This window comes from Polypterus senegalus, chromosome 8, assembly GCF_016835505.1.
Source record: "Polypterus senegalus isolate Bchr_013 chromosome 8, ASM1683550v1, whole genome shotgun sequence".
Lineage (NCBI taxonomy): Eukaryota > Metazoa > Chordata > Cladistia > Polypteriformes > Polypteridae > Polypterus > Polypterus senegalus.
The window spans coordinates 89949479-89975534 of NC_053161.1; the positions used below are offsets into that span (position 1 = coordinate 89949479).

The 26056-nt window shown below is 40.0% G+C and overlaps 1 protein-coding gene across 1 annotated transcript in view; it reads right to left on the reverse strand.

Moving 5' to 3' along the window:
• LOC120534123 (kielin cysteine rich BMP regulator) overlaps window positions 1–26056 on the reverse strand; it is a 314528-nt gene that overhangs the window by 197253 nt on the left and 91219 nt on the right. Inside the window, 1 exon segment of the mRNA XM_039761428.1 lies at window positions 7933–8005. Coding sequence (XP_039617362.1) covers window positions 7933–8005 — 73 coding nt within the window.

Sequence of the window (26056 nt, forward strand, 5' to 3'; positions counted from 1 at the left end):
ATGAAGACATCTGTTTACTACCTTTTAGCCTCCTTCTTTTTACTGTAGGAGGAGCACATCTCTTCCTGTCACACTGGCATAGAGCCAGTGTCTTTCATAGTCTTTCAGTCCTATTTCAGATATAAAATATTGTAGATGACACTGCAGGTTTTAACAGTAAACCACTTTACCCTTTAAACACTTTGGGGTACCTATTTGGTAAAATAATTTATGAAAAGATGTTTTTAGACTTCAGATAATATGAACAAAAACATGAAAGACTTTTTACTTTGTTAAACTGGAGACTTGTTAAACATTGGAGCATCAGCAATTGATCCAATTTCGGCTAACTTGACATTCAAATACCATGATTTTTTTTATGTGACATGAGACTCCAGATGTAGATCTTTAGATTTATATATATGTCTTACTGTGTATTCTTCTCCACAAAAAACACAACAAACTCTGATGCCTTAAATTTTTGAGCACTTTTCATATCACTTTTATGTATCATAGTTTTAGCACGATTGGTTAAAGGCAGTGATGTAGTCTAACATAGAAGGACTATAATACAGAATCTACGGAGTGTATACGGGTTTTTGTATTTCTAGCACATAGCCAATAAATATTCACTTTAATTAAAGATGCCTTTAATTATAATGATGTTGCAAGGAGTGATGTCAACCATAAAAACAGATTAGGCCACTCTTGTAAAGAGATTTCAGAAATACTTAAGGGAGGCATACCAAATGTTACATTTTCTGTAGCAGTCAGGACTCTGCTTTCTCATCTAAAACTCATTATTTGTTAAAGAGATAATAAAATGCCTTTTTGTACTTTTGGTCAATAAATAGCACCAGAATACCCTAAATGTGTGATGAATAAAACTCGTTTGAACCTCCTGCATGAAACACAGCCACAGATTTTAAAACTGTACTGCAAATCAATTAGTATATAAGTCATAAAAATACATAGAACATCTGCTGAAATGTAATGCCTAATAATTAAAATGCAAAATGACTTTACCAGTAATTAATGTAACATGAAAAGAGAATGCACAAAATTCTCTTCCAATTTTTATGCAAAATAAATTGAAACAAGCATACTCATACCTGCTCATTCAGAGAATTAAATGCATTGAAATGGATCCAGCTGGCTCTCTCCTCAGAAAGAAGAAACAACATATAAATATGCTCCAGGCAGTGAAATAGATAGCGGCATTATTTATTTTTATGATCAGCTTGGAAAGTTTCAGAAAATGCTGGATTATAAGTAATTAACCTTGACTGTTAAAGAAATGAGGTTCTTTGGTGAACAAGCGTGACACTAGAACATTCTACAGCTGCAAACATTTAGACTTTAATTTCAATTCAGAAAGCCAACGATCCCTGCAATCTAAACTTCTTATTCAAAGCTGATTGAGACTGTTGAGGAATAAAAAGAATATGAAATGATCAATGCTTTTGCACTCCATGGCTAGATAAAGATATATTTTATTCTTGATAATTGTTTGGACAAGCCTTAACAATTAAATGTCTAATCTGATAAAGACAGGCAAAGCTCAGCCTCACAGATTTTTTCAAAGATGCATTATTTACAAAGCATTTTGTTTAAATTATTGTAATACAATACAACAGCAGCAGTGACTTATAAATTTTGTCCTTTTTGAGTAACTGCTTTTTTCAGGTGAGGGTCACAAAGAGCCCAAGTATATCCTAGAAACAAATGGCCTAAAGCAGGAACAAGCTGGGAAGAACATGACAATCTATTTGAACACACTCTTTTGCTCTGTTACCAAAAACATAAGAAAACAAGTTCAAAAAAGATACAAGACAATTTAAGCCAACAGTCTTGTTCAGTTAGCTTGCAGCTATGCTATTCTAAAGTTTCTTTAAAACATATTCACATTCGATTCATTAGAGTCTATACTTGCTTGTTTGCGCACCTTCCCTTAGTTTTCAGTGGTAATTGTAAGTATGTGACTCACTATTCAACTAATAGATGTCCTGCTATTCAAATGTATTGATGCTTTTGAAAATCTTGAAGGTATGAATTAAGAAGACAAGGTAGACTTCTAGAGTTTAATCCCATTAGCCTGTAGAGGAGCACAACCACTTAACTTCAAGATTATACTTAGTGGCTTGTCTCAGTAGTTATTTCTGTAGATACTGTGTTTTTTTAGATTGTGGTAATCTGAACTGCACATAGTGCAATAGATAAGATCTAACAAGCTCTCTGAAAGTCTAATAATAGTTGTCCTTGAATAACAGTTAGCTCTTTTTATAATATAATGTAACTTTTTCCCTTTCTTTATTGATTAAACAATGTGAATTTAAACCATTAAATTCTTAGTAAAGTTTGCTTCCTGTTTTTCAGTAATGCATGTCTTCTTTATAATGAAAGTTCCATTTATCTCAATATATCCATCCATTTTCAAACCGACTTAATTCAGCCTCAGGCTCGTCGAGGTACTGAATGCAAGGTACAAACCAAGCAGTTGATCAAAGTGCACATTCACATAAGGTCTTTTCCCTTATAAAGATCGTCCAAATCTTTGTAAAGTACTTTCACTGGCTCCTTTGTATCTACTATACTATACTACATTGAATAGCTGGTATAGTTTTTAAATGTTTTCATTATATCTGAATGCATGTCATTAATTTTAATGAGAAAAAGTAACAGCCCAAGTTCACCTTGTAGAGGAACTGATTACTTCATCCCATTCAGGGAATTGTCTAATCATCTGCACTTCGTGTCAACTGCTTAGTAAACAGCTGGCAGACCAATTCTTCCAAAGATGCCAATGGCTTCTGTTATTGGTCTTCTCTGTGGAAGTGTAGCTTTTTGAAAGTCGAAGTAAGCCATGGCACATGTGTTACTACTGCAGAAGTGTAATTAATATGTTTGATAGGACTTTTCCATTGTAAATCTGCTGGCTGTTAGAACTTTTACTGTATTTCATTTTCCATATTTGTATATAAGAGAGTGGTAAGATATATTCATCTCTAATTACACTTTTTTTGCAATTTTCTAGTCTATAAATATTTTACCAAACTGAGATGATTGTTAGAACATACTTACTAAAGGTGTACAGCAATTCCTAAAAGGCAAAGGGTTAATAATTCTTCATCCCATTTTGTATTAAAATCTAAAGACTGTACTTTTTCTTTTAAAAAAAGGAAAAATAATTTGGCTGTTTGTCATACTTTCCACTGCAAGTTTTTGACAGATAAGTAAACCTGAGTATCCTACAGGATCCTATCATAATATCCATGTTTGTGCTTATCAAAAAACATGAGAATGGTGACTTTTACATTTTGGTCAGGCATATAAGAATTTCTATATTCTGTACATGTGATGATAAATCTGAGCCCAAAGAACACAAACATGAATGCCACATGAAAAAGATTTGATGCCATCAAGTCCAGGTTTGTCCAACCATTGTGGTGCATCTTTTTCACTGAAAGAAATAATCCACATTTCTGATACAGGATTCTCCCTGAACTTATTTTCACATCATGCTTACTGTGCCTGTGCTATTAGGAAATGTTGCACAAAATTTGTAGACTGCTTTAAAAAGCAAGAATGAAATAACAGTGGCAAATTTAGCATCAGAACTTGCTGAAGTTCTCACTGCGAATTCAATGTCAATAAAGAAACATAACATCTATATATACAGTACCTGTAAAGACATATTGAAAGAAAACAATGTCATAGGAGATCAAGTCATACATACTGATGTTAACCAGAAATCAGAAAACATGGAAGGAAGGGAGATCTTAAAATATTGTTTTATGATGTTGGGATTAATAAAGTATCTATCTATCTATCTATCTAATAAATGTGTCTGGATATTATTTCACTTCACTAATAAAGGGGGTTAGGCTACAGAAGTACGAGACAGAGGAATATTCAAAGAGGTCCTATGTTATAATTGCTGTTTCCACAAAGTCACACCAGACAGCTATCCAGTCACTACAGCTTTGAAACTGCTATTGTACTTTAACATTTAAGACAACTGCATATTGAAAATCTAAGTTTTCAAATTCACAATTAACAGCAGTCAGTAATCAGCTACACATATAGTAAACAGATACTTGCTATCCTCTTTAATAAAACCCTTGTGTGCGTCCAGTGTCCGTGTGTGTGTCTTCTGGTGAAGTGGGCATGCGCGGGGCCACACAGCACGTGTTCAGTCTCTTCCTGTGCATTCCCTGTGCAGAGAGAGAGACAGATACACACAAAGGCGCGCATGAGTCACGCACACGCACACAGGCGCGCACGAGTCACGCACGCACACACACAGGCGTGCGCGATTCACACACGCACGCACACACACAGGCGCACGTGAGTCACGCATGCACGCATATACACACAGGCGCGTGAAAGTCACACACGCACGCACGCACGCACACACACAGGCACGCGCGGCAGACAGACACACAGACACAGAGGCGGACGCTTAAGAGACACACACGCGAGAGACACACACACGCAGGCCCGCGAGAGAGACACACACACATTGTTGCAATGTTACTTTTCTTGGTTGTTTATTAAATTACAGATTTTTCAAATGTTCATTTTTTCCCCTATGCTTAAAACTCATTAAAAAAAGTGTTTTTAGCTAGCGGGTCATAAGGCTATAGCGCAAATTCTTGCAGTGTTAGTTTTCTCTGTTGTTCAAGGTTTTCTTAGTGTTATTCAATGCTTTTACATTTAGTTTACTATTACGCTGTGCTTTCTATGGGTAGTTAACTATATTTGTGCTTAAAAACGTAAAAAAATATATATTTACATACAGTTCATACGGTCTGGAATGGATTAATTGTGTTTACATACAATCCTATGGGGGAAAGTACTTCGGTTCACGACCAAATCGAGTTACAACCAGAATTTTGGAACGAATTATGGTCGTGAACCGAGGTTCCACTGTATTACTGTCAGACAAAATTACAGGCATTTCACGGAAATACAAACCAGTTTTACTGAGAGAGAAAATTAAAGGCACACAATACAGTGACACATACTGTATTACAGCCACATACAAGGACCATTGCCATTTAATATAGACTGTTCATTATGCACTACTGTTCTAGCGCCCATTATTTTAACGGGCTTAATGTCTAGTCTATATAATAAAAGCCCAGCGCGGTGTCCGTGTCCGCGTTACTTTTGGCTGTATAGCCGCCCCGTAGAAAAGCCCCAGTCCGTCCCCTCTCAGAATTCCTGCTTACCCCCCTCCGTTCTTTCCCCTTTGCTTTTATTTTTCCTGTTCCCGAAAATCTTTTCAAAACAAAAGTAAAGAAATAGACAGAGCCTATTAAATAATCAATAAAATGAAATAAAAAAATCACGAAAGAAACAGAAACCACAACCTACCCTTACAGCGTCCACCGCGCTTCTGGCGTTACAGCCAAACATGTGGTGTATGCAGGTTATGAGGTGTGACGCTAATTAACGCACGTACTACAACAGATTATATTGTTGATATACTATTAACAGGGATCAACTCTTTTGGGGAACTTCATAACAAACAAAAAAAAAATTAAATTATAAATAACATGTGCACTTGAGTATTTCGAGCCCCGAGTCTGAGTCGGATGTTTCCCCTGGTCACCAATTCGTGTGTTTCACTATGCCCACTATGCCTTTCCGTCTTCAGCTACCCATGTGCACTTATAGGGAGGAGACCTTACGGAACAATGCCAAAACGAAACGCAACTAAACCTGCTGCTGCTAGAGAGTACACATTACAGCGTGATCACCAAGCAAAGAGGCAAAGGCGTGACAGTCGCTTGCAAGAAACGGACACTCAGCATTCACACAGATTAGCTCAACGACGCATCTCTGCCGCACAACGAAAGGCAACTGAAACCCCTACAGAGAGAGAGAGGACAGATTATGCCTGATCGCGAAAGAAAGAGGCAAAAGCGTGCCAATGAAACACCCAACAAGAGGTCCTTACAATTGCAAAACAACCGTAATATATAGAAACGTACGGTCTCGCAAGAAACTCCAAGTAAACACTCTCAAACTGACACTCACCACACACAGACATAAATGTGGTGCGATGAAGGACCCAGTTCACGACTGGCAGCCGCGTTTAAACAGGGAGTCATTCAACTGTGGTCACCCAACGCGCAGCGTAGCTCACGTGGCTAGTACATTAATATCTTAAAGTACCCTTCTCAGGAATGCACTTTTGTTTTGTTGGTTTTGTAATTTTTTGTTATTCCGGTAATGTATCCCTTCTCTGATTTTGGCTTGTCAACATTTTCTTCTGCTCTGTCTTGTTGCCACTGTTCCTTTGCCCTTGGTTTAATTCTTTAGGTCTCTCAGGTGTTCCCTTGGTTGGATCGGCAAAAACTTGAGAGCCCTTTTAAGACACATGCTGCCACAACTACTGTAACTTTTAACACATTTTATACATGTGTTTGGGGCTAATTTGTGTTTTTTTATACTAAACAGAGTCTGATTTTGAGATTATTTGATAATTTCATAACAAATTTTATTCCCATTTCATTTCTTTGTTTATGCAACACTTGTATGTGTGACTATGATCATATGGCGACAATAAATTACAAATTACCCCTCAGTGGAAAACGTTCCTTGTTTCAGTTTCAAATAGGACCCAGCAACAGGTTTAATTGTCTCAGTTTTTGATTTTCTTTTGTCTTCTTCTTCCTTTGATTTTCACTTTGCCCTCATGTTTTGATTGCATCCTTGCTTGTCTTTTCCCAGCTTTGATCAGATTTGTTTGTTTTTTTTTTGTAAATATTTTTCTTCACAATAATCGTTGAACAACAGCATGTCAGAATAGCTACCTTGCTGTGTCATTTGCACCTGCAGGGAAGTATTCTTCATCTCCTTTTATTTCTAACCCTTTTTGTCTAGTTTGTGGTCTTTGGCCATTTTTCCTTTTGAATGTTCTGCTTTTGACCACTGCTCTTGTCACAAGGATACTGACATTTATGATTAATGGTGTTATAGTTGTCATTGACACTACTATTTGGATGCCTTGTTATCCTGGTTCTATGTTTGGAAGTCATATGGATGAAGACAAAACAGTCCTGTTGTCATCCTCTGACACGATCAGTCACTATCTTGAGTCAGAAGGTGGGCCCTTCCATAGCATGCTCTTTGGAAATTTATGAAAGCCTTCAACAAGCTTAGCTAAATAACAAATAATGATAAACAATGTTTTCATGAAATTATTTGCATGGGGGCCTATGCAGTTCGCATTATTTGTTTATAAGGAAGACTTGCTCTGTCAGCATTTTTCGGTAGTAAAATCCTCTTTACCACAAATAACCATGAATCTGAGCTAAAAAAAATGAATATGGAAACTTTCTTGTACTTTATCACTTTGAAATCTGCCATAATATTGCAAAAATAATACATCATTTTCAATATTCGAAGAGAATATTTTCAAATCTATTTAATAAAATTCAACATGGGTAATATTAATTTTATTATTTCTTTTTCATCACATATTATTGGTCACTATTCTGTCTTAAGATCTTAAGCTGTAATGAAAATTTTCATAATGTTTAGAACAGATTCACAGAAACTGTTTTAATTTACTGTACTTGTGTTAGGTCATAAAAAGAACTGACCTTAAAATTAATTTGTTTCATATGTCGGCAATGGCAGTAACAGATCTTGTATCAGGTCAGAACAAACATATAATCAGTGCCAGATGGACTGAATAAATAACAAAGCACTTTTTATGCTGGTTTATCTCTTTTTTGTTTTTTTTAGTATTTTTTTTTAAACCCCAACATGTAAAATATTGTTAAGTAAAATAATTAACGTTACAAAGCGCTTTATATACAGGTATTCATGAATAAAAGATGCAATCTTTTAAATCACTTGGGAATATGAAGAAGCATTGCTCTTTGTGACTGAAGACTGTCAACTGATTTTGAATATTGTAATATAAATTAAATATACCTGACAAGTTTTCACAGTGCCATGGCCGTCTAAGGAATCCAGTTGGAGAGATCTCTGCTGTTTGCCAATATCCCTGAAAAAAAGAATGTTTCTTTAATAATGTGCTTGCTTTATTTTTTGACTTTGCAAAAACCAAGGCTTATTAACTAAATCAAGTTCTAAAGATGTAATTGCTAGGAGTTTTACAGATTTGTAACTGCAGCTGTATTTCATAAATTAAGATTCATTTTAATATTAAAAACTACTAATTAGCATAGCTAATTATCACAAAATGTAATCAGATACTACACAAATGCATTGAACATTAGCATCAAGGTCAATATTATGAACTGTTATTTCTATAATTCTCTGTTATATTGTTAAAAGTTTCATGAGCAATTTTACAGTAAACCAATATATTGGTCTTTTTATACTACTTGATACAAAAAAGTTATTAACTAAGGAAATCAAGGAAATAATAAGCCTTATATGGTGCCTTTTAAAGAGACAATAAAGGCAACGGTGAAATAAATCAGAAACAAGATTATCAGCTTTTACTTTTTATAAATTTCATTGTAAATGTTATGAAAAAGTTATGTGAAGGAAAATAGACATGAACCAGCGTAATCCAGCTCAATGGGTAGAATCATTGGATGCAAGGCAGGAACCAACTTTGGATGGATGCTAGTCCATTACACGCGCACATTTATACTTATCCACACTTTTGAAAAGCAATTTGATATCATTTACAATAACAATGATGTTATTATGCTTGTAAAACACCAGCTTGCACCATAGAGTCCACATTTGCATGAGAATCATGATTACAATATGCAAGCTTTCCAAGCAACTCAGGCCCCTTCTTTAAGAAGTTTGTAATCAATCAGATTACAAACTGAAGAAGGGGCCCGAGTTGTCTTGACAGCTTGCATGTTGTAATCTGTTCAGTTAGCCAATAAAAGGTGTGACTTCTTATTACCTCCATAATGGCTAACATGGTACAACACCCTATCACTACATGAGATATTCAAAAATTTCAAATCTGTCTACTTGGTTTATATTGTGAAATTTCTTCTATTTCCACAAGCTCTTTAGATTATTTAATTGTATTTTTTGCCCATTAATGTTGTTGATTTAACATTGTGCAAAAGACTGATATATAGAGTAGGATCAGTAGTTTCTCTTTGATGAAAGTTTCAATTGTGTAATAATTTTTTTGATTCTTTCTTTTCTGTTTACAATAAATTCTTTTGATATTTTTGAGAATAAGATGAGTGTTTTCTGTTTTTTAATGTAACATCATAATATTTTATTCTAAAAATTAGGAAACATTAGTTGATAAATCATTTTAAATTCAAATTTGACTTTACAGTTTCTGTTTCTCTTTTATTTAAAGAAGGCATTGGATAGAATTTGCAGAGCCAATTTAGAACCATCAATCTACTTCAAATCTCTATGAGGTGAGAGGTAAGCCAGACAACTTGGAGAATAGCCTCCATAGATATGGGGAGAATCCGAAAATTCCACAAAGAAGATGAAACCAGTTATTCAAAGTTGGGTACAAAATCTGAGAAATGGTTAGCCGTGACATACACAAATCAACCTATTGCAAAGCTGCATTTTCCCAATGGCCAAAAAAAGTAACATTACCAACACTTTTATTTCAGGTGACAGTGCATGATTTCTCTTTGTTGATCAATTGATCACTTAACGTTCATGATTTGTTACGAATATTATTCTGTCTCTTCCAAATTGGTACTATTTTACAAGTTTATTGTTGTCCAGTGTTTCCAAAACATTCAACCTTTCCTGGGATGTGTGTGCCAATCGCTGCTCAAATGTCATCTTCTGAATGTTCCTAGAGAATTAGAACAGCTCACAAGCTGTCCTAAATCCTGGTGAAGTTAGGAATAGTTTCCTAAATTAGAAAAACTGATAAAGTGCTTTGACTCTGACCAAGTCACTCTGAGATTTGTTTTAGCCAGTTAGGACCATTTTATTACTCTGAGATTCTTGATAAATACGGACACAGGATTCAAATCACAAACTCTGCACTGCACTGCCACCCATAATATTACCTTTATTTTATGTAGTGTATTTCATACGCAATCATCAATAAAACAAACATCAATCTTGAGTTCCTTTCACAGGAAGCACTCTCAAAAGCATTATTTTCTATGATATTTTTCCTACTGATTATTAAATCAACTGTCTTACATATTATTCAGTATTTCACTATTAATATGTCTGGTCACGAAAACAAAGACAAACAGTGATTAGGAACAAATTACAATATATTTATAGCAACATTTTCAGAAGATCTCAGCATTTAATGTGATTCTCCAATACGTCTTGACATGATCCCTAGTTTGTACTGCAGCTTTACAGTCCACTTTTTGAATGACTGTCTCCTCTTCTCATAGCAGGGTGAAAGTGTATTAATCAAGTAAGCTGGGTATGGGATAAAGAAGCAAGTAAGCCGATAGGACACAAACTAGCCGTATTTTCTCATTTGCTTTTTCGCCATAGTGTAGTGCTTTTACTGCAACACTGCTGAAGGGAAAGGCCTTCTTTCTATTTTCCTGTCTAATTCTTTTATAAATGACAAATGGTATGCAACCCTTGTTTTCTTTTTCGCGTCTTCACGTATGTGCAATGAATTGCAAATGCACAGTATTTGTTAGTAAGCCATACACTTTTAGAAAGTAAGTCAAAAACCAAGCTAGGCGACTTTGATGGTTTTAATAGCCATCCACTGTCTTTTGAACTTGTTTTGGGTTTTTTTGTAGGTCATTGTAAACATGTTTCTGGCATTACCAGTGTTCTCTGACTACCCTTTTGAGAGATGCACAAAAGCAAGCCTATATGACCAGTTCTTTGTATTATAATTCATTCCATCCTGACAAGCAGTTTTCTGTTTTGACTACAATAAAGCAATGGGGTTAAACAGGTTTTATATATTTGTATAGATAGACCTAGGGGTCCTGTTGTCTTCTAGCTCTCATGCTTAAACCCTGCCTCTTTCCTTCTATGAAACACTTAGATTGGAATCACCCACACTTGAACCTGTAAGAAAAGAGTGGTCTAGGGCAAATTAATGATATAAAAAACTTTTTTTGGTTAATTAAACAGGCAGCAAAATAAATTATGTATATATATATATATATATATATATATATATATATATATATATATATAGATGGCGGCACAGTGGCACAGTGGTAGTGCTGCTGCCTCGCAGTTAGGAGACCGGGTTCGCTTCCCGGGTCATCCCTGCGTGGTGTTTGCATGTTCTCCCCGTGTCTCTATGGGTTTCCTCCGGATAGTCCGGTTTCCTCCCACAGTCTAAAGACATGCAGTTTAGGTGCATTGGCGATCCTAAATTGTCCCTAGTGTGTGCTTGGTGTGTGGGTGTGTGTGTGTGTGTGTAATGCCCTGTGGTGGGCTGGCGCCCTGCCAGGGATTGTATGTATATTATATATATATATATATATATATATATATATATATATATATATATATATATATATATATTTTGTCACACACGTGCAATTAGGAGGCAGCTAAAGGGACTGAGTAATTGTAATAAAACATCCAACCAGGGGGTGGCGGAGTGCGCTGACTGCTTTTCTCAGTTCCGTACAGACCTTTCCTGGCGCCTCAGAAGACATCATTTCCGGAGCCAGGGCCTTTGCTGACGTCACTTCCAAAGCTGGCCACTTTGCTGACGCCACTTCCGAAGCTGGCCCCTTTGCTGACGTCACTTCCGAAGCCTTTGCTGACATCACTTCTGGTCCCAACCATTCTGATGACGTCATTTTCTATACGGGCCTTTAAAGCCTCCATCTTGGTCTATTATAGTCAGGTCTGTTGTGTACTCTGTTCTATGCACATCATGCTTAAAAAGCGTAAACTTTTGCAGCCAGGAAAACAATATACGGGTGGCTGCCCCAAATTTTTATGATATCTGTGTTGTATTATTGTCACAGTGGCATAGCTGGCAGGATGAAGTCCCATAAAAAACCGGGACACGGACTTGAAACTAACCAGGTAGGAAAGTAATGGGGCCGTGTTTCGGGGTTCTTTGAGTGTGTTTGGGGGTCAGGAAGGACTCATTACAGGCTCCGCTCCTCAAATACAAACCCAGGCTTGTAACTTACCAAGTGGAGAATGCAAAAGAGACACACAGACCTAAGCTGGTCTCTGGGGATGAAACAAGAAGGGCTTATTATGCTCTCTCGGAGGAGAGAGCTGAGCCGCCAATTGGGGCCGAGGTCCCAGTTAAATATGGGCTATCCCCAGTACAGCAAGAAAGAATAATAAAAAATTGGGTACTTGATCCAGAGTGATCAATCCAGGGACAGGCTATGAACCTCTGGGAGCTGGTGGCCTTATGATAAGGCCATTTGAACTGACCACCTTCCAAATAGTGCAGCAGGTAGCCTGCTTTATTTTTCTAAAGAGCCTCCCCAAAAACATTGCCCAGCCAGACTTGGGAGATTTCCATTGTATGGAAGAGCTTATAAAGCTCATAAAATCACCCATGCTAGTCTTGAAATTTGGGAGAGCAGAACAGTCCTCTATTTTCCTAGAAATTACGTCCTACAAAATAAGTCTCTTCCACTCAAATCGGAGCCTTTTCTGAGTTCCCAGGCCGCCGGGTGTGCAACCTACCTGGGAACGAGGCAGGATGTAGGTAGAGGGAAGGAGACGGTTTGTGCGCTCTTGCCAAACCCCGGACGTTAGTAAATACGGGATCAGTATTCATTAATGCCTTGTTTGATTCCGGCAGCAACATTTCCATTGTTGATTGCCGATATGTCTTACAGAGACAAAGAATTAAAGCAGTATTAAATATATTCACTGAGACATCCTGATGTACAATACCACTCTATGTTTCATGAGTCGGGGAGGATCGCTAAAAAAATTCCCCAAGGCAGTCCACCCTTTCCAGCGATTCTGGGGCGGGACTATTTTGAAAATAAATGCAGTAAACTGTTGACTACTCCTGATAAAAACTTAGGCCTCGTTATAGATGGGGATAACTTGTCTCAAGCTGTCTCCACACCATGTACACAGCCGGCGGAGAGAGTTACGGAAGCCCACGAGGAGGACGGGGAGATTCCTGGACCGTCACATGCAAATAAGTCATCTGCCTGCGCCTCAACAAGTCAGGAGTAATCCGCGCCCCTTGAGATCAGACCAGATCCTCTCTCCAACATACACTTTCAATTTAGACAAACACCGGCTTCTTTAAAAAGGGAGCAGTGGAATGATGACTCCCTAAAATTTGCAAAAAATGCAGTAGTCCTTGTCAAAGGCCAACACACACACCAGCCCATGCCACAAGGACCTCACTTTGTAATAGAAAATGATCTCTTATATCGGGTCGCAAAACATGGGGCGGAGGTCCGGAAACTTTGTTAATCCCATGAACCTAACGGCGGCAGATTTGTGAAATAGCACACGCCCACCTCCTTGGAGGCCATTTAGGCTCCGAAAAAACTTTAGAAAGGATTAAGCTCAGATTTTATTGGCCGGGAATTAACGAGGAGGTTCACCGTTTTTGTATTTCTTGCCCGGATTGTCAATTACGGAAAATTCCTAGTAGCGACCGTGCTCCTCTTGTTCCGCTTCCCTTAATTGATGTCCCCATTGAAAGAATCGGGGTCGATATTTTAGGACCCTTAGAGCCCTCAGCACGAGGACACAAATATATATTAGTCCTCGTGGATTATGCAACCCGATATCCAGAAGGTATTCCCTTGCACTCAGCTACATCTAAAGCAATTGTATGGAAACTAATAGTAGTATTTGTGCGTGTCTGAATTCCAAAAGAAGTCCTAACAGATCAAGGAAGGCCTTTCACCTTGGTGACGTTCAGGGAATGGGCAAGTTACTGAAAATAAAACACTTAAAGACTGCGGTGTATCATCCTCAAACCGATGGTCTAGTGGAGAGGTTTAATCAGACTCTCATGCAGATGCTTCACAAGGTGGTCAGCGGGGATGGGAGGAATTGGGATCAACTCCTCCCCCTCATTCTCTTTGCCTATCGGGAAGTCCCATAAGCCTCTACGGGGTTCTCACCTTTTGAATTATTATACGGACGACAACCCCGGGTTATATTGGATATTATGAAAGAAGGTTGGGAAGGAGAGGCTCTTCCCTCTACAAATATTTTGGAATATATCATGCAATTACGCAATAGATTTGGAAAAATCCAACCTATTCTAAAAAGTGATATGGAAGAGGCACAAGCAGCATAGGCTCGTTATTATGACCGTGGCACAATGCTCCAAGAATTCAGTCCAGGGGATCGTGTCATGGTATTGGTATCCCATCTCCCATTCTAAATTACTCGCCCATTGGCAAGGCCCTTATGAAATTAAGGAAAGAACAGGATTGGTCGACTATTTGGTGAAACAACCCAATCGTAGACCACCGAGCAGGTTCATTGTGTAACCTTGCTGAAGCCATGGAAGGAGAGGGAGCTAGATCCCTCCTCCGCTCAGCCCTCCTCATTCTTTGCTCACATAGACTTCATTAATTTCGGCAAGGAATTAACTTATAGACGAAGATGGGAGCTGGAATTGGCTATCCTGTCCGTCTCTGAGGTGGTGAGTGAAAAACCCGGGAGGACCTCTCTGATTGCGCACGACATAGTGACTGAATCGGGGGTTATAGTCTGAGAGCGCCCCTATAGACTTCCTGAGGCAAAGAAAGCACAAGTGGAGCTGGAAATCAAGCGGATGCTGGAACTAGGAGTGATAGAGGAAAGTTATAGTCCCTGGTCCAGTCCATTCGTTTTGGTTAGTAAGCCTGACGGCAGTTGGAGATTTTGCAATGACTTCCGTTGGCTTAACCAGGACTCCCTATTTAATGCTTACGCCATGCCTCGCGTGGATGACCACCTCAAGAGACTTGGACAAGCAGAATTTTTGACCACACTTTACATGACAAAGGGGTACTGACAGATTCCTTTAACGGACTCTGCGAAGATCAAGACAGCGTTTAGAACCCCTAACAGACACTGGCAGTATCGTGTCCTTCCATTTGGGTTACACGGGGCTCCTGCAACTTTACAGCATCTGGTGGACAAAGTGCTCCGACCCCATAATGTGTATAGTGCTGCCTATCTGGATGACATCGTCATCTATTCCAGCACATGGAAGAAACACATAAAGCAGGTCACTGAGGTATTGCGGGCACTAGGAGAAGCATGGCTTCGTATCAATGCCAAGAAATGTTTCTTTGGACTGAAAGAGGTTAAATATTTGGGCTACCTGGTGGGTCAGTGTACCGTGAAACCACAGTATTCAAAAATAGATGCTATTTTAAAATGGTCCTGTCCACGAACCAAGCGGCAAGTCCAAGCATTTCTCAGATTGGCCGGGTATGACCGCTGGTTCGTACCTAGTGTGGCAGTAGGGGGCACTAGTGCTCCCTTAAACCCTCAGGTACAACTCCAGCCACCGGATAAAAGTCCAAGACTCTTTATTATTTTTTTACAGTGCACCAAGCACCTTCCACACTACTCATAAACTCACAATAATTTAACACAACACTATAATTTTCTCTCCTCCTCGCCCAGACACTTGCTACTCTACCTCCCAGCTCAGCTCAGTGTCTGGACTGGTTTCTAGTCCTTTTATAGCCCCTGACCCTGAGGCGTTTCTGTCCAATCAGACCACAGTTCCTTATTCCTTCCGGGTCAGGGCAAACAGTCCTTTACTTCACCCCGGGAGCACGTCGTTCCTTCCCGTCACGTGACCGTGACGTCCTCCCGGGTCTTAAGGCACAAAAGAGCCCACAAGCCCCCTTACAGCGACTCCTGGTGGCCCCCAAGGTATCCAGCAGGGCTGTGTATAAACACTACAAAGTCCATGAGGCCCTGCTGGACCTCAGTGCATGATCCTGCTGTCGGGAGAGCTCCTCCTGGCGGCCTGGGGGTGAGGACCGGAACCAAAAGCTGGCAATTCTCCACACTAGGTTTTCAGAGAGAGCGGCGCCCTTAACTGATCTAACAAAGAGGAGGACTCCTAATCATGTGTTATGGACTGACAAGGTGGAAGCTGTATTCTGTGACTTAAAACAGGCTCTTACTTCAGCACCAATATTAAAAGCTCCTAATTTTTCTCTCCCTTTTATTCTCCAGATGGACACTTCGGACACAGGCCTGGGGGTCGTGCTGAGCCAAAGCAATGATGGTGTTGAACACACCATCATGTACCTGAGCCGGAAACTGTTGGATCGGGAGACCAGGTATGCAGCGGTGGAAAGGGAAGCCCTTGCGATTAAATGGGCAATTACGCAGTTGAGGTACTACCTCTTGGGCCGGGTGTTCACTCTGGTGACGGATCATGCTCCCTTACAGATAATGGCCCTTCACAAAGAGTCGAATCCATGGGTCACTAGGCAGTTTCTTAACCTCCAACCTTATAGGTTTTCGCTAATTCGCCGTAAGGGCTCTCCCCATGTCAACGCTGATGCTCTCTCTCGTGCTCACAACCTCTCAGTGCAGGACGCCCAACCCGGTTGTCGTGGGAGACCCCTGTCACCTTTCCTGGGAAATCCTGCAAGGTTCTGGCACCTCAGATGACATCACTTCCGGAGCATGCCCTTTGCTGACATCACAACCGAAGCTGGCCCCTTTGCTGACATCACTTCTGGTTCCGGCCATTCTGATGATGTAATTTACTCTACGCCTTTAAAGCCTTCATCTTGGTCTATTATAGTCAGTTTTGTTGTGGACTCTGTTCTATGCACATCGTGCTTAAAAAACGTAGACTTTTTTTTTATTATTGTCACAACATACACAGTATATATATATATATATATATATATATATATATATATATATATATATATATATACTAATAAAAGGCAAAGCCCTCACTGACTCACTGACTGACTCACTGACTCATCACTAATTCTCCAACTTCCCATGTAGGTAGAAAGCTGAAATTTGGCAGGCTTATTCCTTACAGCTTACTTACAAAAGTTAAGCAGGTTTCATTACGAAATTCTACACATAACGGTCATAACGGTCAACAACGTCCGCCATATTGAACTTTCTTATTCATGGCCCCATCTTTATGAAATTTGGTAGGCGGCTTCCCTGCGCTAACCAAAACCAATGTACATACTTATTTTGGTGATATGACGCCACTGTCAGCTGCCATATTGAACTTTCCAACGTCACTAATTCTCCAACTACCTATGTAGGTAGAAGGCTGAAATTTGGTACTTATTTCGGTGGTATGATGCCACTGTCGGTCGCCATATTGAACTTTCCAACGTCACTAATTCCCCAACTTCCCGTGTAGGTAGAAGGCTGAAATTTGGCAGGCTCATTCCTTACAGCTTACTTACAAAAGTTAAGAGGTTTCATTTCGAAATTCTATGCATAATGGTCATAACGGTCAACAATGTCCGCAATGTTGAACTTTCTTATTTATGGCCCGATCTTCTCGAAATTTGGTAGGCGGCTTCCCTGCACTAACCGAAATCAATGTACGTACTTATTTATATTGAACTTTTCAACAGTCTTTGTTACTTATGGGCCCATCTTCAAGAAATGTGGTACGCGGGTTCCCAATGCTAACTGAATCCTACTTACGTAGATATATACGTCCATAGCCTGCAGCTCAGTCACCGTGTGAGGCGCCGTTGGGTCCCCCATCCCAACGCCTCCCACTTTGTTGGCTGCCACTTTGTTGGCTGCCTGCCTATATAAGGCCTATCTATCGAGGTGATCACCATCGATCAAAGAACTGTCACTTTCCGAGTGGTTTTCATGCCCGGAGATGGCACCTGCCTTTTCCATTCTCTTTGTTACATATTGCACAGCCATATCAGGCTCACTCTTGATATCCGGAGGAACATTGTGTCTTATGTATTGAATGACTGGGACAGGTTCAAGGTGTGGACTGATGGTACAGGAGATAATTATACTACACAGAAGCACTATAAGAGTGAAATACTTAAGCCCTTCACCTATGGTTCTGCATGTGAGTTGATGGCTGCCGCTGAATTGTTTGGTTGTCGCTTTCAAGTGTACCGAAATGGCCAAATATTTTACACCTTTCGACAACCGCAAATGCCTCTTAAACATCCTAGATTCACAGGTGATGATTTCAGTAGTGGACACTTTGATGTTTATGAATGTTTAAACTCTCAAAAGCTGGATGTGATTTTTTCGATGAAACCGTTTGTGTGCTTACAACGCTTGACAGATGCCGAATGTCACTTCAACACAACAAATCCTGCAAATACTGTCGTAATTGAAACAAACCATGAAACTCAAACCGATTATAACAGCAGCAATTCAAGCCGTGAGATTTGAGACAAGATTACTGTTCACATGGCCAACTGTACGTTGCATGCTCAAGAGTTAGCTCAGCGCACAGCTTGGTCATGTTACAACCGGAGGGCCGAACTGACAACATGGTATACAAAGAGATCCTTAACAAATAATTATTGGCATATTTTCCCTCAGTTTAAAAAGGTTTAATTTTCTTCTTAATAAAAATTTTAAGGTAGTACTCGCTGCAAAGCTGCAAAGCGCTGGTATTTTATAGTATATATATATATATATATATATATATATATATATATATATATATATATATATATATATATATACACACACACACATATGAAAAAGTTTGGGAACCCCTCTTAATTCTTGGGATTTTTGTTTATCATTGGCTGAGCTTTCAAAGTAGCAACTTCCATTTAATATATCACATGCCTTATGGAAACAGTAACATTTTAGCAGTGACATTAAGTTTATTGGATTAACAGAAAATATGCAATATGCATCATAACAAAATTAGACAGCTGCATAAACGTGAGCACCCCAACAGAGATATTACATCAATACTTAGTTGAGCCTCCTTTTGCAAATATAACAGCCTCTAGACACCTACTATAGCCTTTGATGAGTGTCTGGGTTCTGGATGGAGGTATTTTTGACCATTCTTCCATACAAAATCTCTCCAGTTCAGTTAAATTTGATGGTTGCCGAGCATGGACAGCCTGCTTCAAATCATCCCATAGATTTTTGATGATATTCAAATCAGGGGACTGTGACGGCCATTCCAGAACATTGTACTTCTCCATCTGCATGAATGCCTTTATAGTTTTCCAACTGTGTTTTTTTAGGTCATTGTCTTGTTGGAATATCCAACCCTTGCATAACTTCAAATTTGTGACTGATGCTTGAACATTATCCTGAAGAATTTGTTGCTATTGGGTTGAATTCATCCAACCCTTGACTTTAACAAGGGCCCCAGTCCCTGAAATAGCCACACAGCATGATGGAACCTCCACCAAATTTAACAGTAGGTAGCAGGTGTTTTACTTGGAATGTGGTGTTCTTCCTCCGCCATGCAAAGTGGAAATAACTGAATTTTTGTCTCATCAGTCCAAAGCACTTTGTTCCAAAATTAATCTGGCTTGACTAAATGAGCATGTGCATAAAATAAGCGACTCTGTTTGTGGCATGAGTGCAGAAAGGGCTTCTTTCTCATCATCCTAACATACAGATGTTCTTTGTGCAAATTGTGCTAAATTAAAGAACGATGTACAGAAACACCATCTGCAGCAAGATGTTCTTGCAGGTCTTTTGAGGTGATCTGTGGGTTGTCTGTAACCATTCTCACAATCCTGCGCATATGCTGCTCCTGTATTTTTCTTGGCCTGCCAGACCTGGGTTTAACGGCAACTATGCCTGTGGCTTTCCATTCCCTGATTACATTCCTTACAGTTGAAACTGACAGTTTAAACCTCTGAGACCGATTTTTATAGCCTTCTTCTAAACCATGATACTGAACAATCTTTGTTTTCAGATCTTTTGAGAGTTGGTTTGAGGATCCCATGCTATCACTCTTCAGAGGAGAATCAAAGGGAAGCACAACTTGAAAATTGACCACCTTAAATATGATTGGACACACCTGTCTATGAAGTTCAAGGCTTAACGAGCTAAATCAATTTGGTGTTGCAAGTAATCAGTATTGAGCAGTTGCATGCATTCAAATCAGCTAAATTACAAGGGTACCTACATTTTTGCAAGGCCAGTTTTTCACATTTGATTTAATTTCATACAACTAAAAATGTTTGGAAAACTCCCCAGTACTCAGATGTTCCTATGAAATGAAAGACAACCCACTGTTATCTTTTTTGTTGAAAGTAGAGTAAATTATTATGCAGGCTGAGAGAGGTTCCCAAACTTTTTCACGACTGTACTGTATATATATATATATATATATATATATATATATAGTAGAAAGCGTACCCCCAGACACAGACAGACCGACACCAGAATGTCCAAAACACACTTCTTTTATTTTTATTCTTAGCACCACAATGCCTTCTCTCACCAACTCTCTTCCTTTCTTCTTCTTTCTCTTCTTCTTCTTTCTCTCCTTCTCTCACCAACTCTCTTCCTTTCTGCTTCTTTCTCTCTTGACCTCCTGTCCCCTCCTCTCAAGCTTCATCTCCTTCCTCCCAACTCTGGCTCATCTTCTGGAAGGAGGCGGCCCCTTTTATTATGACCCGGATGAGCCCCAGGTGCTCCCCCTGACATCACCTCCTGGTGTAGCGGAAGTGTCAGGAAAGCACCTGGAAGCACTCCAGGTCTTCTTGGAATTACTTCCGGCAGCACTTCCTGGTGTGGCAAAAGTGCTGCTATCCAGGATTCCCTAACTGTCCGGGCACCCCCTGGCGGTGGCCACATTCTCTCACGAGCGTCCCAGCTCCGTCCTTGTGGCCCCGAAATAGACCCAGGCAGCTGCCCTCTCGAGGCCGAGGAGAAGTATTGCCCAAGTCGGGGACTATCCAGGAGTCCCGGCCGGGCAGTGTCCCCGGACATCTGTGACAATATATATACAGTATATATAAACAATTAATAGCATAGCCTCCATCACGCAGTTAAAGTTGGCACAGAGATTCTGTTCTTCTCTTCCTGTCCTCATAATATGAATATATTTATTTTGTAATCCTCTTACATACACATACAGTAATGTACATATATGTATATACTAGCAAAATACCCGCGCTTCGCAGCGACGAAGTACTGCCTTAAAATTTTTATTAAGAAGAAAATTAAACCTTTTTAAACTGAGGGAAAATATACCAATAATTATTTGTTAAAGATCTCTTTGTATACTACATTGTGAGTTCGGCCCTCCGGTTGTAATATGACCAAGCTGTGCGCTGAGCTTACTCTTGAGCATGCAACGTACAGTTTGAGTTTCATGGTTTGTTTCAATTACGTTAGTATTTGCAGGACTTGTGTTGAAGTGACATTCGGCATCTGTCAAGCGTTGTAAGCATGCAACTGGTTTCATCGATAACTTCACATCCAGCTTTTGAGAGTTTAAACATTCATAAACACAACTGTCCACTACTGAAATCGTCACCTGTGAATCTAAGATGTTTAAGAGGCATTAGCGCATTAGCGGTTGTCGAAAGGTGCACAATATTTGGCCATTTCGGTACACTTGAAAGCGACAACCGAACAATTCAGCGGCAGCCATCAACTCACATGCAGATGCATACAATAGGTGAAGGGCTTAAGCATTTCACTCTTATAGTGCTCCTGTATAGTATAATTATCTCCTGTACCGTCATCAGTCCACACCTTGAACCTGTCCCAGTCATTCAATACATAAGACACAATGTTCCTCGGGATATCAAGATTGAGCCTGATATGGCCGTGCAATATGTAACAAAGAGAATGGAAAAGGAAGGTGCCATCTCCGGGCATGGAAACCACTCGGTAAGTGACAGTTCTTTGATCGATGGTGATCACCTCGATAGACATGTTAATGGGGGTACGGTTGGAACGATAAAGGAAATGGGTACCTGAACAATGTAAAGTAAATCTAAAATACCTACACAATAACTATAATCGTAATAAATGAACAATAAAACAACGGAGAAGCCGTGGACTAAATAAAAAGGCTGTAGTTATCAGCAGGGAGACGTGAATCCCGTGAAGAAGCAAGGAAGGGAATGTAGAGACAGGAGCGATGGACAGCCTTATATAGGCAGGCAGCCAACAACGTGGGAGGCGTTGAGATGGGGGACCCAACGCCGCCTCACACGGTGACCGAGCTGCAGGCTATGGACGTATATATGTACGTAAGTAGGATTCAGCTAGCGTTGGGAACCCGCGTACCAAATTTCTTGAAGATGGGCCCATGGGACAATGGAAAGTTCAATATGGCGGCTTACAGTGGTGTCATACCACCGAAATAAGTACGTACATTGGTTTCAGTTAGCGCAGGGTAGCCGCCTACCAAATTTCGTGAAGATGGGGCGATGAATAAGAAAGTTCAACATGGCAGACGTTGTTGACCGTTATGACCGTTACGCGTAGAATTTCGAAATGAAACCTGCTTAACTTTTGTAAGTAAGCTGTAAGGAATGAGCCTGCCAAATTTCAGCCTTCTACCTTTTTCACTATCTGTAAGTCCTCCCCTGCTCTTGTCCTCCTCTTCCTGGCTCTGCTTCCCTGTGTTGAGGTGGGCAGCTCCTTTTATCTAAAACCTGGGAGCACTTCCACTGTCTCAAAATAATGGTCCAGAAGTGCTTCCAGGTAAGGTTGCAGCCCGACAAAGAAGGGCTCACTGGCCCCCTCAGTGCCCCCTGGAGGCACCCACTCAACAAAGCTGAGCCAATTAACTCCAGTTCCCGAAGTGCCCTGTGGGAAACTGTGGTGGTACCATAACCCAGGGGGCTGCCACCTAGCATTTTGGGGCAGACAATGCGCTGTGCAAACTGTCTTCCCCTGTCTTTCCATATTGAAGCTGAACTGAGATTCTTATCCAGCTGGAAACAAGTCCCCAGATGGTGTCCCTCACTATATATATATATATATATATATATATATATATATATATAGCATATGGCAGTGTAAGAATAGGAACGGAAAATGGTGAGAAATGAATTCAGAAATCAAGAAGAAAGAAATACTTCTTGAAAGACGCAGTCGTGAATAGATGTTTTGCTGGAGACGACAGATAATGAGTCGAAAGATCTAACCCTAGAAAAAGTCACGTACAACTGACCGTGGCTGAAGACTGGTTGTTGTAGATTAACGCAAATCTTTGCAAACGTAATGCAAGGCGGGATGTTGGGGTCGTGTTTGAAGTAAATGACAATGGTAGCATGGAGAATCTCGGAAAAACCTTGAATTTCAGCTTCATCACCATAAACTCCAGATGTTGCCATGTATTGATAGTACTCATGACTTGTTGTGATAACTCGACTTGCGTTGGAAAGAACAACAGGAAGAACGTCTCCAAATCTGTCCCAATGTGATGCAACGAAATCTACTGCTCTATATTGTAGTGAGAGTGCACTGCCTTCGTCAACCTTGTGTCAAGAAATAACCCACTGATAGGAACAGGCACTTGCCGGATCCCGGAATAGAGATGACGTTGTACAAAAACCCATCGACAGAGAAGATACTGTCGTTCATTTTATAACAAAGGCTTAGGAAACAACCGTCGTAGTATAACGAAAGTAGCAAGGAGTGAAACCAATAGCAAGGAGCAAAACCAATGCCAATGGTCGAGAGAGTACCTTCCTGTAGCAGGCTACGGAAAAGACTCCCATGTTCACACATGGATGAAGTGAAAGGTCACGCGGTCAGGCTAGATATAGGGCGGTGACGTGACACCCAATGGGATCATGAGAGAGGAGCGGGGAACGCAGTAGTCTGAAGGAGGAATAGGAATCGAGAAAAGCGGCGCGGGGGTGTATGGGAGGCCACAGGCAGTGTGGGGAACGGTTTGGAAGAGAAGGAATAGGAATCGAGAAATGCCATGTAGGCTGCATGTGGGTTGGCGGTTTTGAAGAAGAAGCACGACGAACCAATAGGAATTGAGAAATGTTGTGTGGACTGCGTGTGGGAGGGACCGGTTTTGAAGAGGAAGCAGGACGAACCAGAAGAGAAACATATATAAGGTATATACTGTATATACAGTGGTGTGAAAAACTATTTGCCCCCTTCCTGATTTCTTATTCTTTTGCATGTTTGTCACACAAAATGTTTCTGATCATCAAACACATTTAACCATTAGTCAAATATAACACAAGTAAACACAAAATGCAGTTTTTAAATGATGGTTTTTATTATTTAGGGAGAAAACAAAAATCCAAACCTACATGGCCCTGTGTGAAAAACTAATTGCCCCTTGTTAAAAAATAACCTAACTGTGGTGTATCACACCTGAGTTCAATTTCCGTAGCCACCCCCAGGCCTGATTACTGCCACACCTGTTTCAATCAAGAAATCACTTAAATAGGAGCTGCCTGACACAGAGAAGTAGACCAAAAGCACTTCAAAAGCTAGACATCATGCCAAGATCCAAAGAAATTCAGGAACAAATGAGAACAGAAGTAATTGAGATCTATCAGTCTGGTAAAGGTTATAAAGCCATTTCTAAAGCTTTGGGACTCCAGTGAACCACAGTGAGAGCCATTATCCACAAATGGCAAAAACATGGAACAGTGGTGAACCTTCCCAGGAGTGGCCGGCCGACCAAAATTACCCCAAGAGCGCAGAGACGACTCATCCAAGAGGTCACAAAGACCCCAGGACAACGCCTAAAGAACTGCAGGCCTCACTTGCCTCAATTAAGGTCAGTGTTCACGACTCCACCATAAGAAAGAGACTGGGCAAAAACGGCCTGCATGGCAGATTTCCAAGATGCAAACCACTGTTAAGCAAAAAGAACATTAGGGCTCGTCTCAATTTTGCTAAGAAACATCTCAATGATTGCCAAGACTTTTGTGAAAATACCTTATGGACTGATGAGACAAAAGTTGAACTTTTTGGAAGGCAAATGTCCCGTTACATCTGGTGTAAAAGGAACACAGCATTTCAGAAAAAGATCATCATACCAACAGTAAAATATGGTGGTGGTAGTGTGATGGTCTGGGGTTGTTTTGCTGCTTCAGGACCTGGAAGGCTTGCTGTGATAGATGGAACCATGAATTCTACTGTCTACCAAAAATCCTGAAGGAGAATGTCCGCCATCTGTTCGTCAACTCAAGCTGAAGCGATCTTGGGTGCTGCAACAGGACAATGACCCAAAACACACCAGCAAATCCACCTCTGAATGGCTGAAGAAAAACAAAATGAAGACTTTGGAGTGGCCTAGTCAAAGTCCTGACCTGAATCCAATTGAGATGCTATGGCATGACCTTAAAAAGGCGGTTCATGCTAGAAAACCCTCAAATAAAGCTGAATTACAACAATTCTGCAAAGATGAGTGGGCCAAAATTCCTCCAGAGCGCCGTAAAAGACTCATTGCAAGTTATCGCAAACGCTTGATTGCAGTTATTACTGCTAAGGGTGGCCCAACCAGTTATTAGGTTCAGGGGCAATTACTTTTCACACAGGGCCATGTAGGTTTGGATTTTTTTTTCTCCCTAAATAATAAAAACCATAATTTAAAAACTGCATTTTGTGTTTACTTGTGTTATATTTGACTAATGGTTAAATGTGTTTGATGATCAGAAACATTTTGTGTGACAAACATGCAAAAGAATAAAAATCAGGAAGGGGCAAATAGTTTTTCACACCACTGTATATATATATATATATATATATATATATATATAGTCACACACGAGAGACTAGATAGCAAATGGACCTGACAAGCAGCGAGAAACACAAGACGGGGGACTGTGACGATGTACTAACTGCTCTCTCTTTATCCCCAACCCTTAATCTTGATCTCTGTGTTTACTTTTACTATATATATATATATATATATATATATATACATACAGCATGTATCAGATTGCACTTTCTGTACATTCTTTAACATTTAGCCTCAAAACTCTGTCTATAGCTTTGTATGCAGTTCAGTAAAAAATATCTACCGTGTTTCCCCGAAAATAAGACTTACTCCAAAAATAGGCCCTAGCATGATTTTCAGGCTGCTCTGTAATATAAGCCCTACCCCAAAAATAATCCCTAGTCAAGATCGTCAGCTGAAAAGTAAGGCGCCAAAGGCCAGGTTTATACTTCACGAGATGCAACGCGTGTGCCTGAAACATCCGTTAAATTCCGAGGACACCTTGCCACAATATCTCTGAAAAAGATGTTTAATGATTACACC